Source organism: Clinocottus analis, unplaced genomic scaffold, assembly GCF_023055335.1.
Source record: "Clinocottus analis isolate CAN_PGR_092001 unplaced genomic scaffold, fCliAna1.0.p SCAF_6, whole genome shotgun sequence".
NCBI classification, from domain to species: domain Eukaryota; kingdom Metazoa; phylum Chordata; class Actinopteri; order Perciformes; family Cottidae; genus Clinocottus; species Clinocottus analis.
The window spans coordinates 10,662,298-10,674,973 of record NW_027176218.1 but is presented as its reverse complement, the minus strand read 5'-3'; the positions used below and the strand labels follow the sequence as shown (position 1 = coordinate 10,674,973).

General features: G+C 40.2%; 1 protein-coding gene across 6 annotated transcripts in view; it reads left to right on the top strand.

The window, feature by feature from the left end:
- The window catches only part of mef2aa (myocyte enhancer factor 2aa), a 60,199-nt gene extending 48,016 nt beyond the window's left edge, over positions 1-12,183 (top strand). For 4 of the 6 annotated variants that reach the window (XM_068602360.1, XM_068602355.1, XM_068602357.1 and 1 more), the window contains 5 exons: positions 4,861-5,045; positions 6,519-6,542; positions 8,010-8,139; positions 8,287-8,410; positions 8,602-12,183. In XM_068602360.1, coding sequence (XP_068458461.1) covers positions 4,861-5,045; positions 6,519-6,542; positions 8,010-8,139; positions 8,287-8,410; positions 8,602-8,941 — 803 coding nt within the window. In that variant the 3' untranslated portion in view covers positions 8,942-12,183. The remainder of the gene's footprint in view (positions 1-4,860; positions 5,046-6,518; positions 6,543-8,009; positions 8,140-8,286; positions 8,411-8,601) is intronic. The other 2 variants (XM_068602358.1, XM_068602359.1) reach the window with 1 other exon arrangement.
- Positions 12,184-12,676: the final 493 nt, after the last annotated feature.

The window sequence follows — 12,676 nt, the reverse complement described above, 5'->3', positions numbered from 1 at the left end:
ACAGTGAGATATTTGGTTAGGTATTACAAAGTATGAAGAGCAACCTCGGATTGGTTTACAACATTTAAAGAGAGTGCTGGGTACGTTTTGAGTTTAGGGTGTGGTGCTGGGTCGGGGGAGTGTTAGGATTCTCTGCCAGGGGTGTCAGCATTTGGCTCAGTGAGAGCATGCTGCAGCTGTTGTTTGTACCAAAGTGTGTAGAACAGCAGCGAGAGTGGAGGAACTTCTCCAGCCCTGCTGTCAGATGACCATTCCTGACATAGCTCTGATTTTTCTCAAGTCCCCGCTTTGACCCAGTAGAAGCCTTTCAAAGTGGCCAAATGGAAGTGTTACTCTTGTCCAATGGTGTCACATATATTTATATATATATATATATATATATATATATATATATATATATATATATATATATATATATATATATATATATATACTTTAAATAGCAAATAGAAGTGGATTATTAACTCTTGGGTCCCTGTTGATGATGGGCAGCTGTTTTAATTGTGGGATTTGGAGTTATTATTTACTTATTAGCGGATTTTGAGAAACTACCTGAATTGCTCGCACATGCACTGTATGTTCATGTCACAGTGAACATTACTGGCAAGGTTTTTTTATCCAAACTCATTTCAGACAGTCCTTTTTTAAATAAGCCATCTGTTCTTGTCGAGTCTATAGCTCTACTGCTACTACACCTTCAACAAAAACAATCTCTTTGTGTCTAATTTTATACTGTTACTCTGGTGTGCAGTTCTTTAATAGATATTTTATTTTAACAGCTCATACAATTACTGGTGAGCATTTAGAATTAAAGTTGTTGTGAACGGGTAGGATTTAAGAGTGGGATCTCTCTTTTGAAATACATCTGCAAGCCGTATACATCCTTTTAACAATATTGGAGCATTGCAAGCTTTTGGAACACAAAGCGTGTCTGTACAGTATGTTCTGCAGATCAGGTCATGAAATATAGTTGTTGCAAGTTTGTGGATACAGAAAATTGTTATCTTTTATAGTAGGTAGATTGAATGTGAAACATATTCAAAGATGATGATGGTGGTGATTATACCCTTGCTGAATAAAAACAACAACCAGAACAATTATTAAGCTTGTTGCCATGTTCCTTTGGTCCAAACAAATCACCTTCTGCACATCCTGTACACGGTCGTAGTTTTCTGAGACACAACAATAGGACTGTGCATGGCATCTATTATTAGAAAACAGTTTTGGAGGCCTTGATTCGCATCTATTATTTCTTATCATTCATCAAGACATTTTCTCTTTTGCCTGAACATGACGCACATGGGATATTCTTTCCCTGAGCTTAAAATGAAAACTGAATGTTTCAGTTGTAAACACAACCTTTATGTAATGCCCCTTCCTCGACCGTGTTAATAATTCAGGACAATGAACAGAAACCAAACAGCTTTCAACACGCGCTGGTTTCAGTCAGAGAGGATTTATTGGCACTACGAAGCCGTTAGTGAAGTGTGAATATGGAATGAGGGGCAGACATCAGAAAAGCCCAGTGAAACGTTCCCGCTGAAAGGCTGGGTCTTAACTTGTGGCTGTTACCTTGGCTCAAAATTAACTTTGTGGTCCGAGTATTTGTTCAGACATGTGTTCCCTTCTTGGCAAGTATTTGAAAGAAGTGGGATTTATGTATCACCAGACATCTGAAGACATAATCAGAGGCAGATTCCAAAGATATGTGAGTCAGGTGGGTTAATCCAAGTCTAAATTAGTGAATACAGCATTGATTTCTGTCCATCTTTACCCCGTGAACCACTAGCACTGGTTATCAGCCCAAAGTATGGTGGTTTTGGAGTGAACAAGGAAGATTACTGAACTGTTTCTAGAAACAGCATGAATGTAAGCGCATTCTCTTTTCAGTCGTGTTGTATGCCGTAAAAAAAAAGGACAATTGTCTCAAATAACATTACACTTACATGACAGCTTTGTGTATTACATTCAGTGGATTAATGCAGCATAAGATTTAAACATGCACTGTGGCAGGGCACAAAAGATGTTTATAGTTCTTGGATGTGTTACAGTTACATTTTCTATAAAAAAAAACAATATAAAGGATAGTGAACAATGCAAATAGGCTACAGAAACAAGTGTATTTGATAGAATAAGTAAATAGCTAGTCAGAAGATTGTGTAAATGGTGCTCAAAAACAAACATTACATACACAGAAAAAGCTCTTTTTCAGGATAAACTTTAGGCCTGTAGCTATTCTTTATTTGCAGTTTACAATGTAGTACACGTTGCATTCAAATGTATACGTTAAATGAAGGTGTACATACAATATGATCATCGATGTGTTACCGGAAGGTGTTTTTGACATTTGAAAACCGTGTTTGATGTCTTGTAATCCTGTGACACAGACTGACTCAGAAAGACACAGAAATAGAAACTAACCAAAGAGTGACTTTGGTATTTTTCATTCTTCAACTTCTCTAAGTGACTAATGGGGACAGCATTTTTTTTTTGAATTGGTACCTTATTGAGCCAGAGCACTGCAGGTGGCAGCCGTTAGACGGGCTGCAATATAATCGCTCGGGCATTTGCTCACCGTGAACGTCCACTAAATGTGCTTGTTAGTGCCACTGACAAGACTCAGATTGTTATTATTACATGTCTCTGACAACATTATGGAAAGGACAGAGAAATAACATGTTTTTCTTTGCTTTCTTAGTCTCGTTCTAAACGTAGCATCCACATTATTGTCAAAATCAGCTAACTATACAGATATAATATTAAAATATTTTAGATCACGCAAAGCTATTCTTTCTGTACTCCAACACAACAAACTCTTAACACCAGCACACATTTCTCAAACTCTCCCTCACGTTATCACCGTTCACATGACACATTAGCAAACAGAAGGCGATGGGTAAGAAAAACGTTTTTATTTTTCTGTAGGGTCCTTTCCATAGTGTGGTCTGAGATTTATATGGACAATATGAGCCGGTCTGTGGCCAAGTGAACATAAAATGACAGAGAGGAGTTACCCCAAGCAATTATATTGTCTGAAGCACTCTGGCTCAATACGGGAACACTTTCAAAAATTGTTGTCCCCAATAATAACTTCGACAAAAAATCAGGGGGAACCAGGGTCAATGATTGGAAAAGTTACCTGTTAAAGGTTCCGTTGGTGACTTTTTATCCTAACAGTAGTGCATGAAACAGATAATCTGTGGAAAGAAAATATGGTTCCTCTGCCTCCTCTTAGTGCTCCTAATGGCCTTTGCCAGATTCCCCCGTGCCAAAGGAAAACAACCAGAGCCCAGGAGTCTCTAACGCAGCTGTTGATCACTGCTTGTGAAGCTGTTTCTTTGTCTCTCAGGGAAGCCGAGTCTCTGTTAAAGTACAACATCAGTGCTCACTGATTGTTATCAGAAAGTCGTAACTTGCCGTATTGCCAAGCTTCGACCAATTCCTTTACATGACAGTCTATTTCCACAAACATGCCATTGCCACTTAATGACATCTTCACAGCTTTTAGTCAGGTTTGCTATTTTTAGGGCCTTGGACATTTACTCTGCTAATTCTGTAAACATTGTTTTCTTGCAGCAGCCAAGTCTTATATGATCAAAGCCAGAACTGGCGGTGATTGCTGCTTGTATATACTGTTGATTCAGCTGTGAGATACTATTGTCGGCTTCATAACTGTTTATTTGACCGTGAATTGTTGCTGTCGTTATCTGTAGTCAGAAGAGCTATTGTTCCATTATGTTCCTTAGCAAGAGCCTACTCATGGTGCACACACTTTGTGTTTCACTGGGATACACTGAACACAATGGAGAAGTCAGCCACTTGTTGAAGTGTTATTGATCTGTTTATGCAGTGCTAGGTGCCATTCGTTCTTTCTTCCCTTTGTTTTCAAGATTTAAACATGTATACATTGTAAAAGTATAGTTTTTACTTCGACCTACATGACTTGAATTCAATTTGAAATTAATACAATTCACAGGTATCTTTTCCTGACCCCTGCATTTCAAAAAAATCTGTCCAGAAATTAGGCAATTTCCAGTGATTGCACAACCTGTAAAAGACCACCCATAAATATAGGTGCACTTGCATTTCTTGGTGCAGGTATAATAATTATTTTAGGGTACATAACATACTACAGTATGTTATACAATATGCAACAGCATCTTAAAACTGTGCCATTAATCTACGCAGACTATAATTCTTTCAGACTCTAACACCAATATGTCTCACTGTGAAAACGACTTTACATTTTTTAAGTATGTCTCAAAGAAAATGATTCTCCATCCACACCCACTGATAATATTCACCCTTTGCATGGGACAGTTGTCCAGCAATAGAGTGGGAGTGAGGTGGGTGGGAGTTCCTAAAATACATTAGAGGGACTAATCTCTTTGCTAAGAAAGGAAATGACTAATGACAATAACATGAGCATCAAGGTGTGAATGTGTAAGGAAGGTCTTGCACGTTGCTATTGTTTGTGTGCACGGTGAACAAACAACACTAAGAGATCTTTTATTGTCTTTTTATTCAACTGTAATGGCATCTATTTCTTTTAAGCAGTCACAGTACATTTGTCAGTGAACTGCTCCTCATCCCAAGATGCAAAGAATTGACTTTGATGTAATCATTCACAATAAAAATAAAAGGCTCATCAATTTTGAAATGGACATTTTATTTTTGTAAATGTGCAGGATAATTATCCAAGTCTATTAAAACTTCCCAGAGGGTTGGAAACACTTAACGCTGCGTGCTGCAGCAAGCTGGAAAACAACGCTGTGTGAGAGGTTTGCTTGATGACTGTGAGTGTTGTCAGTCACAGTCCATGGTTTGATGATGTGTTTCTGTCGCTGTGTACATCTGCAGGGAACGGGTTTGTTAACACCAGAGGCTCTCCAGGCGTCCTCAGCACACCCAGCGGCAATGGCCTGGGTAAAGTCATGCCCACCAAGTCTCCACCACCACCTGGAGGGAACATGGGAATGGGAGGCCGCAAGCCAGACCTACGGGTTGTTATCCCTCCATCTAGCAAAGGGATGATGCCCCCACTGGTGAGTACGGAGCACACCACTGCACACAAGTATCCCCAGCTAAAGGACCTTTAAGTACCTCTGCTGCAGGGCGGATCAGAGCTTTGTTCCGTATCATCTCGACTTTCATAGCAGAATGTTTTGCAACATTTTGCCACAACTGTTTTTGTTAATATCACATGGACGTAGCATGCAAAGGACTTTTTATCTGCCAAGTGGGACATCCTCAGAGGCTGTGCAGTGCCGGCCACACCTGGGGAGCGTTCTTCTTGTGCTGCATTCTTCTTCTTTGACCTCCATTAACATAGGATCCCAGGATCTGCAGCCCAAGTGCCATAAGTCACACTCACTTATTCACATTTAAAGGAGAGGCTTTCTCCAACGACAATAATGAAGGTGCAGAGTGCTCTGACCACAGTGAACACCTGAGGCTAAACTAAACCCTCCTGGTTATAAATGAACATTCGGAAAAAAACTGTAAGTGTGGGATTTTCAGAAAGCCGGCCAGGAAATATACTATTTCCGACTTTGCGTGTTCCTGGTGTTGTCAGCAACAGGAGCCACTCCAGGAAAATGATTGTGTTTGGTAAATAAACGTTGGGTTACTGTGGGTGCTCCTCCTTTGCAGAGCTCCAAGTAGCCTGGAGCCGTTTCTAAACATTGTGTGTTACCATGTCAGCATGAAATCGGTAGAGCAGGACAGGTTGTATTGTAAGAGGTTGGAAACAGGTTAGGCAGAGAGGTACCGTCGCTACTTTTGGAGTGGTAGAGGCTGTGGAGGGCGCTGGCTGTGGCAGGTCTGCAGACAGCCTGTCATTAGGCCATAATGGTATTAAATGAATCACATCTCAGTGTGACAGAGTGTAGATGAAGACTTAATCAGGGGCCCAGGGTGTGAGCCAGATAATATCTTGTCGCCCTTGTCGTGTCTTCCTGCCGCTATTGATTGAGTGTGGGTATTAAGACAGCCCTGGCCTGGTCGCAGTATGTCCCACAGCACAGAAAGATGGAAGATGGGCCGTGGTTCCTCTTTCAGCACTGGGAGGATTTGAAATACTCTCCTCTACTAAGTACTCTGCGGCCGTCGTAGGCACCAGCGAAGAAGCTTCATATATAATTTCTGGTTGGGAGATGATTGCAGTCTCACATTCAGGATCAGATTAGTGTTATCAATATCCAGAACAAATCTATACTATTTCCTATTCTCACTTGCATTTGTCCAGGATATGACTGCTTCTTCTTCATTTACATGATAAAGACAAGTTAATCGGGCGCCTATATGTTTGGGAGAAAAATGTTCACGGATAACAACAGACTATAGACATAAAATGTGTGATTTCACAATGAGTGGAGAAGTCACCCACACTTTTATATTCCTAAATGCCTCTTTTGCTGTAAACTCTAGATAGCTGGCACAATTTTTCAGAGCGATTTACAGTCGCTCTGCTTCCTTTCTGTAACTCTGCCTCTCTTCTTTTCTTCTGTTGAGGGCAGTCGGAGGAGGAGGAAATGGATTTGGTGAGTTTTGATAAATGCCTGGGCAAATGGCTGAAATGTGAACATGCTTCCGGTAATCACACACGCAAGACCGAAGGCAGTGCTCAAACCGGAGATTGGCTCTTAGAACTGCCAGCAATAATAAATTAAAAAAATGTTTTGTCACTGCATGTTTTGGGTTTGGCCTGTGAAAATTGCCTCAGCCTGTTAAATTGGCTCCTCCGTTCCCAACACGTCGACGTTAGTCATATACCACCAGGAGGGTGTGTGTGTGAGTGTGTGAGTGAGAGATAGAGAGAGAACCAGTGTGTAAGAGAGAAACTAAGGTCGTGAGCATTAGAGAGATAATTTTATTTCTGACTGTTTTTAGTCACAAACTGAAAAGTTTAAAAATAAAAAAAAAGTGTTGGGTAAAAATCTAAATGATTCATAGTTTTCGTCAGAAGAGAAGATTACATCATTCGAAATGACATCATGCTGTGAGATACTTGGGGTTTGGTGAAGTCATCTGGCTAAAGAACAATGCAAGGAAGCCATCAACAAGCTCATGATGCAACGCTGCTTCAAATGTAACCGCTGGCAGCTGCACATGTGTTTATTACATTGTATTCTGACGGTTGGTTACAGTATTGTTTTAAACTATGACTGCATTTGATTAGTGGAGTTGGAATGTGTGCATTTGTAGATTACGACGCAGTTTGTAGCATGACCACACAGTGCTGTGCAGGTGTGGATTTGTGTGGCCTGCATGCCGGCCTCTGCACTGAAAACCGCAGCAGCTTTACTCTACGTCACTCTGGGATTATCCTGTAGCACCGTCTCGCTTAAGAGTTGTTGATTTGATTGTAAAACTGATCACCAGACTCACTGTGATCTCTGACTGAGTCGGCAATAGATGCTGCTGCATGGGGCTTGCCCATAACTGGTGTTCCTCACCTACACTACCCCTATAACAGCATTATTTTGTATGCCTTGCAAAGTAAAACTTATCATACATATTGTAGTAAATCTGATTCATAATTTGTTGTGACTGTTGCTGCATGTCAATTCTTGTGATGCCTACTTCTGTCTGTTGTGTATTTCAAATATATATTTAATGTGTCTTTTCAAGTTTACGGTAATTATTTTTGGGATTAATTCAGTTTGTTTTATACATACACACAAATATTGAGTGAAATAAATCTGGTTGACAATCCCATAAAAAGCACATTAGTCATTTAATGTCTTTTCCTGTGTTGTTATCCTCCTTTTGACTTGATTGTAAAAACACAAACCATCAGAATAGTGTCTTCCATGAAGCTACACCACCACCTAGCGGCAGCCTTTATTATAGCACTGATAACTCGGATTACCACAATACCGTATACGTATAGTATGCATAGTATATGCCAATTAGAACTTGCTTAGCGTGTGTTACAGTGTGTGTTTTTTTTTCAAATTATATTTTGTGTTAATGCATTTTCTTTGTTGTTTTATTGTGTTTTGCAGAACACCCAGAGGATAAGCATCTCCCAGTCCAACCAGGCACTGGCCACTCCAGTAGTGTCTGTCACCACCCCCAGCTTAAACCCACAGGGCCTGGTCTACTCCGGCATGCCCACCTCCTACAACCCAGCTGGTGAGTCTGCCTTTCCTCTCCCCTCAGACTGAAAACAACCGCCTCGACCGTACTGCACTCTCTTGTTTCTTGCTCTTTTCTCAGTGACACGTTGGTGTTGTAGCTGAAATAAGTTCTCACTGCGTTTGGGTGTTTTTGTTTTTGCAGAGTTCTCCCTGAGCAGTGCAGAGATCTCCTCCCTACAGGGCTTCAGCTCTCCTGGGCTCTCACTGGGCTCCATGTCGGCATGGCAACAGCATCAACTGGGCCAGGCAGCTCTTAATTCTTTGGTGTGAGTAACACACTTCCAAACAAAGGCACACTCTCCAGACGCCCTCACATAAATGCAACACCCACTGTGCTCTGTGATATCATGCTGAATCACACATCTACATATTCCTGGCTTCTCGCGTTGCCGCACTTCACATTTGATCGTCTCATTTTCAGACCGAGCTCAAATTGTCCTGCTTATCTTCTCTGCAGTGGTGGAGGTCACCTACCTCAGGGCTCAAACCTCTCCATCAACACCAGCCAGAGCATAAACATCAAGTCCGAGCCCATTTCGCCGCCACGGGAGCGCGTCACCCCATCTGGCTTCCCCCATCAGCAGCCGCAGCAGCAAGGGTCCGGCCGACAGGAAGTCCTTGGACGGTCACCTGCTGACAGCCTCAGCTCCTCCTGTAGCTCTTACGATGGCAGCGACCGCGAGGACCACCGGCCAGACTTCCACTCCCCTCTGGGGCTGGGCAGGCCCCCTGCTGGCTCCGAGGACAGGGAGAGCCCCTCGGTCAAGCGCTTGCGCATGGACACATGGGTGACATAGAAAGCCCCGCTGAAGCCTCCAGTCACCAGCCAGTCGGAGAGGGGGAGGGGTTAGACATGGAGATAAAAGAGAGAGCAAGGGTCCTTAAAGCTATCATTATGATATTATTCAACTCCATTTCAATTTGTAAGATGACTGAGAGGCAAATGTTATAAGACGTATCAGGACATATCTAAAGTAAATTCTCAAACTGACAGAGTAAAAAAAAGAAAATCTCTGAGCTGGACTGAATTATATGCACAAGCAGGTGGTATCAGGTACTTGGTGCAATTCAGATGACATTTGCTGAAGAGAGATGTTCAATGGAAATTGTTAAACAATAGGCGGTAGATTATTGTAGTCACTGGTCTAGTCAGACACTTACATGTAGTTGCTGTATTGCTGTTGTGCTTGCAAGTTGCAATCAATCAGAGAAAGTTGTGTTGCTTTCAGGCTGAGGACCCTTACATATGATGTTCACTGCAAGAACTATCTTTAAAATCATGCTGTAACCACACAAGACCTTTATCTCAAGTGGCCTCTTGTAAGTTATTGATTCAGGAGATACAGAGAACACAGAGTTAATAAAGACTACACAGGAAATTGGATCACACAGTAAATAACAACAGTTGAGACTACTTTAATGAACAAATAAAAAAAAAACAGTTTTTTACTGGAGGTAAAAAGCAAAATAGCAACCGAATTTATTGCAATAATGACATACTATTCATTTTATTATTTAAAAGAGTAGGATATATAAATGTGCAATTAAGATAATGCGAAGCTGTCCAGTTGAGCTGGTGAGAAAATCAACATGTTCACATTTGTGTGACAGTTCATCAGTAATATAAGCCAAAGCTGTTCTTTTGTGTGGTTTTGTACAGTTGCTATGGTCACTCAAAGCACCATTTCTGTCATCAGTTTTCTTTTTTATTGTGCTTTATGACAAACAGTTTAAAGTCGTATAAACCAGATCTTGAATCGATATCTAAAGCCATGAACATTTGCTGTTCTGTTTGTATAATTGATCATTTGAGCCAAACATTTTCTTTTGTTGTGTATATAGCGACTTTAATATATATCACCAGGGTGTGAGTACATACTGAATGTACTGTACCAACACCGTTTTCAAGAAAAGTATATTTTTGTGGATTTCAGCCAAGTTTACAAGAGTATACCTTAAAAAGTAGATCATTCACTGGTCAATATTTGCTATTTTGTTAATTTACTGTAATCTCTTCTAAATTGAATTATCATCATAACCTCCAATGTGTTTTAGTTCCAGATGGTCAATTCGTTTTTTTTCTCTCTTTATTCGTGATGACTGTCCTGAATACATTGTATTAGCAACGCTGTGAGGTTGAAGGTCCACTATTTTCTAACAAGGCTGGCGGGAATAGGGTTTCTTCCCTCCGATTGTAGTCGTATACCAGCAGCTGCTGAATGCACTGCCAACATTCAAAACCAAGGTTCCAGCCCACACTGAAGAATAATCCATCGTTATTGCATGTAGCTCAACTGTCTCTCTCAAGTTATTTCCACTATCCTGTTCTTGCTTCACTGAATTAAAGCAGAAGACGAAACGTGGCAGAAGTGGCTGCTGACCTTCACACAAAACTGATCATGCCTGTGCTAATACACATATGTGGTTGTAAATATCGCAGTCAGTCATAACTATGTACAAAATACTCATGTGTTTCCTTAATTGGCCCCATAAATTGTATCTTATATCAATGCCCTAGTACTAGTAAGACTACTGTAGGCCTTAGGAGCTGGAAAAGTGAAAATCTGAAGGCGTTGAAGAAGGTGTTGCGACATTTTTAGCACCCTGTGCAGAGACAGGGAGGAGGGGAAAAAGGGCTGTGGCTTGTTTTCTTCTTCATCATCACAGGAGCAAATAATTCAGCAGCTAAATCAGAAACGCAATGTCATTGAACCCAATCTCACCGCTGGATTGCACACATTTATATAAGAAGTTTCCTGTACGTGAAAGGTATCGCTCTGCATTCACCGTGATGTTATCTTGTGTGAGCTTCTGAGGTTTCTCGCCCCATCATCAGCTCACTGGTAGTTCTCAATATACAACCATAAGGATCTATGCAGGTTTAGCCCCAATTCACGGCACATATGCACAAAATGATGTCATTACCGGTCACGTTTAATCCACAAAGCATCAGGAAGACGAGCATCTGAGGATTGACTGTTAGCCTCTTATCCTGAAGTGCCACATCTGGAGGTTGCTGGACTACAAGTTACATATAATACATTTGATTAAATGATTGATTTGGATACCCCGGGGCAATCTCTTCATGTTCATATACATTGGTAGACATACTTTACATAATATGTAGTAATCCATAATGTAATCCAGTTTAACAAAGCAGGTGAAAATAGCAATAATAAATGACTACAACAAAAATAGTCTGCCTGTTTTGGCAGCACCACCTCATAGTTGAGCACATACTTTAGCACTTGATAACATATCAGGGAGTTTTGTAGTTTGTCGATCTATATGCACAGTTAGGAAATGCCTTATCCCAAAGACAAATTATATTTACCATTTTTAATTTAATTTTCTCTTGTTTAAAAATAAAAAAAGACAATGCAGATATCACTCAAATGTAACCAGACCTGCCTCTTCTCAGAAAAGACCCACATAAGAAAATGCACGGTGAATGCACGGCGATACAGTTCTCTTTGCTCTTTTGGTCCATGTCCAAATTGTGCACAACTGATGAATGTGAAAGAAAAAGGTCATCGAGGAACCTGGAGAGGACTTTCTTCACTTTGCTGTGTAAAAGGACACTGCTTTGCTTCTTGGCTTTTATAAACAGAACTATGTGTTTGGTAAGTGTTTGTAGTTGATAGTTCACTTAACTAAAGAAGCTGTTTTCGGTTTGATTGCTCAGACCGTTTGGCGGCACAAGCTGGACTTTGTTGCCAATATTGAAATTATTTGTTTCAAAATTGAAAGAAATTTTAAGTTAACATTTTCTTTCCCTTGAATGTGTTATTTTATTTTCATCATACAATAAATATTCAAGTGAACTTTTTATTAAACAATTAAGATACTATGCTAGATATTGTTGTACAAAATTTGTATCCTTCACAAAAGTACAAATATTGGCTTTTAATGTGTAATTTAGGTTATCTCTCTTATTCTGTATAAAATGAAGTAAACAACTCTTGCATAGAATTTGTTCTCCTGTGAAGTCCCAAACAGTAGAAACTGTCAACTTTATTAAACACCTCAGTGTATGCTCAATCTGAATTTAATGTCTGTTCCTCTTTGAATTTAGCCTAGAAATCACGTTTCTGTTCATTGTGTGCATCAGTGAGGGCGCGGAGGCCACAGCCAAGATGAAGATCTTCACCTCACTGACTTATTGTGAGGACATTCTTTAACATACTCTTTCGATTAACTTTAAATATTCCACCAATGCTGGATTAATAGCTCCATGCAATACACTACAGTGTTTCATATAGTAGTACAAGTCTTGCATTTAAAATCATCAAAATGGAAAAAAAGGAGTTCTCATTACACAAATGATATATTGTCATCTAAATGATATTATTGGATTACTATGACATTCATAGGTAAGCAGCGTGCTGATATCTAAAACGCATTTGATAGAGCTCATTAATGGGGAGTTTCAGATGTGTTCAATAGTAATAATATAAAATGGAAATCATTTTTCTCGGAAACCTTCACATTGTACTTAACTGCAGTGTTTGAATAAATGCGCGTAGTTACTT